We start from the raw sequence: 2732 nt of genomic DNA, 5'->3' as shown, positions 1-2732 counted from the left end.
TGCCGAGCGCTAAGCAACGGCGCGCTTCCCCTCTTGCCTCTCCTGCCGCCGCATTCATCGTTTGTCAAACTGGGCCGGGCTGTACCTCGAGCGATCGGAGCCGTTTCTATTCTTTCTATAGGCGCGCTCTCATTAGTACAATTTCAAACTTTAATATCTCGATTATTATTACAGATACTGTATAAATATAAAAGTCCTGTACCGCTAAACGGTACAGGACTTTTATATTTATTTCGATCCCATCTACCTTCCTGCGGGAGATTGGAAGAGTGGGGCTGGACACCCTGTATATTAAACTATCAACGTTTTATTCGTAATCATACAATATAGGTGGAAAAAATAAATAAAACATTTATATTTACGAGAATATTTATTAATAAATAGATTAATTTTCTATAGATGTGTTGTATAGTTATCAATGAAATATTGAATAAAAATTAGCTTTGTAAATATGGTAGAATGGAAAGTATAACAAATATCATATCTTCTCTCAATTGCACCGTATTTATAAAGCTAAATTTTGTTACATTAAAAATTTTCCTTACAACTTCTTCCTTACAACTTGTAAATAAATAAGTTGTACCGTTTAATTTCAGTTAATTCAATAAAAAATTATTTACTGTTTAATAAAATATTGAATATTGTGTATAGCTATCAATGAAATATTAAATAACATGTAGCTTTATAAAATGCAATTGAATTATACTTTCAATTGCATTTTATAAAGCTACATGTTATTTAATATTTCATTGATAGCTATACACAATATTCAATATTTTATTAAACAGTAAATAATTTTTTATTGAATTAACTGAAATTAAACGGTACAACTTATTTATTTACAAGTTGTAAGGAAAATTTTTAATGTAATAAAGATATAATTGTAATAAAATAATACTGTACTTTAAATGGAATAATGAAGTTGTTTGAATTAACAAAATTATTATTTAATTAAAATAACACAATGCTTTTGAGTCAAGTTGCACAATGTATGAATTAACAAAATTGTTATTTAATTGAAATAACACAATGCTTTTGAGTCAAGTTGCACAATGTATGAATTAACAAAATTGTTATTTAATTGAAATAACACAATGCTTTTGAATCAAATTGCATAATGTTTGAATAATACAACACAATGTTTTCAGTGAACAAAGAATTCAATTTATCTCAAAGAACTATTTTGTTTTAGGTAATGATATGTATTACTTAAGAAGTTAAATAATCACATTTGTTCATCTACCCAGCGATACGGTTGGACCATTCCAATGATTAAATTTCTTTAAATTTAAGAAAATTTATTAAATTTAAAGAAATCTTTCTCTCTGTGTACATCGAAGGAGCGAAGACCCGGCGCCTACAGAAATAGCATGCTATTGGAAAAAATCTCGTTTATCAAGTGTAGGCACGGTACTCAAATATATCGAAGTCAAGGATTTGGGCATTCAGAAAATATTAAAACTAAAACAAACATCCATTCCCGATAATAGCACCTTTCAACACGACGTTTTACAATTGGCAGAAAGTAAACAAATTGATTGTCAAATTTCACGACTACATATTGATTTAAAATGTCTGAAAACAAATTATTTATCGTTGCACAGACTTCTTTTAAAATTTCATTTAAATGGAGGTCTACTGTCAGAGGATTTTCTTACTTTTGCCAGTTCCGAGATGACTCAAGTCTTATGCGATGAAGCTGAACGGTTGACACAAAAACAGAGTGATTGTCCACTGTGGTACGAACTCCGATATGGGAGGATTACAGCTTCTAAATTGTACGAAGCAGCACATTGTACAACAGATAGTGGATCGTTTGTTAAACAGATAACAGGAGCGAGTAAAATACATGAAACAAGTGCAATGTTACGAGGAAAGAACTTGGAAAAACTAGTTCTGTCAGAAGTAGAGCGCGAACTAGGTACACAAATAAGGAGTGCTGGATTGTATCTATTGCCAAATTATCCAGCTCTCGGTGCATCACCTGATGGTATAACCAACGAATACATCGTAGAAATAAAATGTCCTTCAAATAAAAAAACATTGGAAAATTTCTTGTCGAAAGATAAAATTATCAATCCTAAGTACATAGCACAGATGCACTTACAAATGTTAGCTACAGGAAGGAAAAAAGGATTATTTTGTGTGGCTGATTCGGCTTTTGAAAGTACGAAAACAGTACAAATGCAATGGCTTACATACGATTCAGAAGTAGCACAGGATTTAATCGAAAAGGCAATGCTGTTTTGGAAAAAAAATATATTTCCATTGCTATTATCTTCTGTACAGAAATAAGGTATCGATGTCTAAAAGTATGTAAAATATACAGGGTGTTTCCAAATTAAATGGCAAAACTTCGGGAGCGTGTAGAGGAGTAAAAAACTAAGAAAAAAAGTCCTATAGACATATGCTCCTTTTTGCTTTGTTTCGCAGGAAATCACGAAAAAAGAAAAAAATATATTTAATTTATTATTTTAATTATTTTATTTATAAACTTTTTAATGAAGATTTTGTTCGAAATGTGCACCTCTTGCAGCAATACAAGCATTGCATCTGTCAAACACGGCTCTTGTAGCAGCCAGGCACTGTTCTTGCGATATTCTGTTCGCTGCAGCTACGATACGATTTCTCAAATGTTGCTCTGATTGAATAGGCGAAGAATAAACTTCTTGCTTCAGAGTACCCCATGCATAGAAATCTAATGGCGTTAAGTCGGGCGAACGAGTTGCCCA

The 2732-nt window shown here is 31.6% G+C and overlaps 1 protein-coding gene across 1 annotated transcript in view; it reads left to right on the top strand.

Annotated features, from left to right (window-relative positions):
- Nucleotides 1-2295, top strand: part of LOC108730378 (uncharacterized) — a 12826-nt gene extending 10531 nt beyond the window's left edge. The window contains exon 4 of the mRNA XM_018460036.1: nt 1330-2295. Within this exon, the coding sequence (XP_018315538.1) occupies nt 1330-2295 (966 nt within the window). The remainder of the gene's footprint in view (nt 1-1329) is intronic.
- Nucleotides 2296-2732: the final 437 nt, after the last annotated feature.

Source organism: Mycetomoellerius zeteki, unplaced genomic scaffold (assembly GCF_001594055.1).
Source record: "Mycetomoellerius zeteki isolate Tzet28-1 unplaced genomic scaffold, Tzet1.0 scaffold903, whole genome shotgun sequence".
NCBI classification, from domain to species: domain Eukaryota; kingdom Metazoa; phylum Arthropoda; class Insecta; order Hymenoptera; family Formicidae; genus Mycetomoellerius; species Mycetomoellerius zeteki.
The sequence above is the reverse complement of the archived record's forward strand: the minus strand, read 5'-3'. Positions and strand labels throughout refer to the sequence as shown.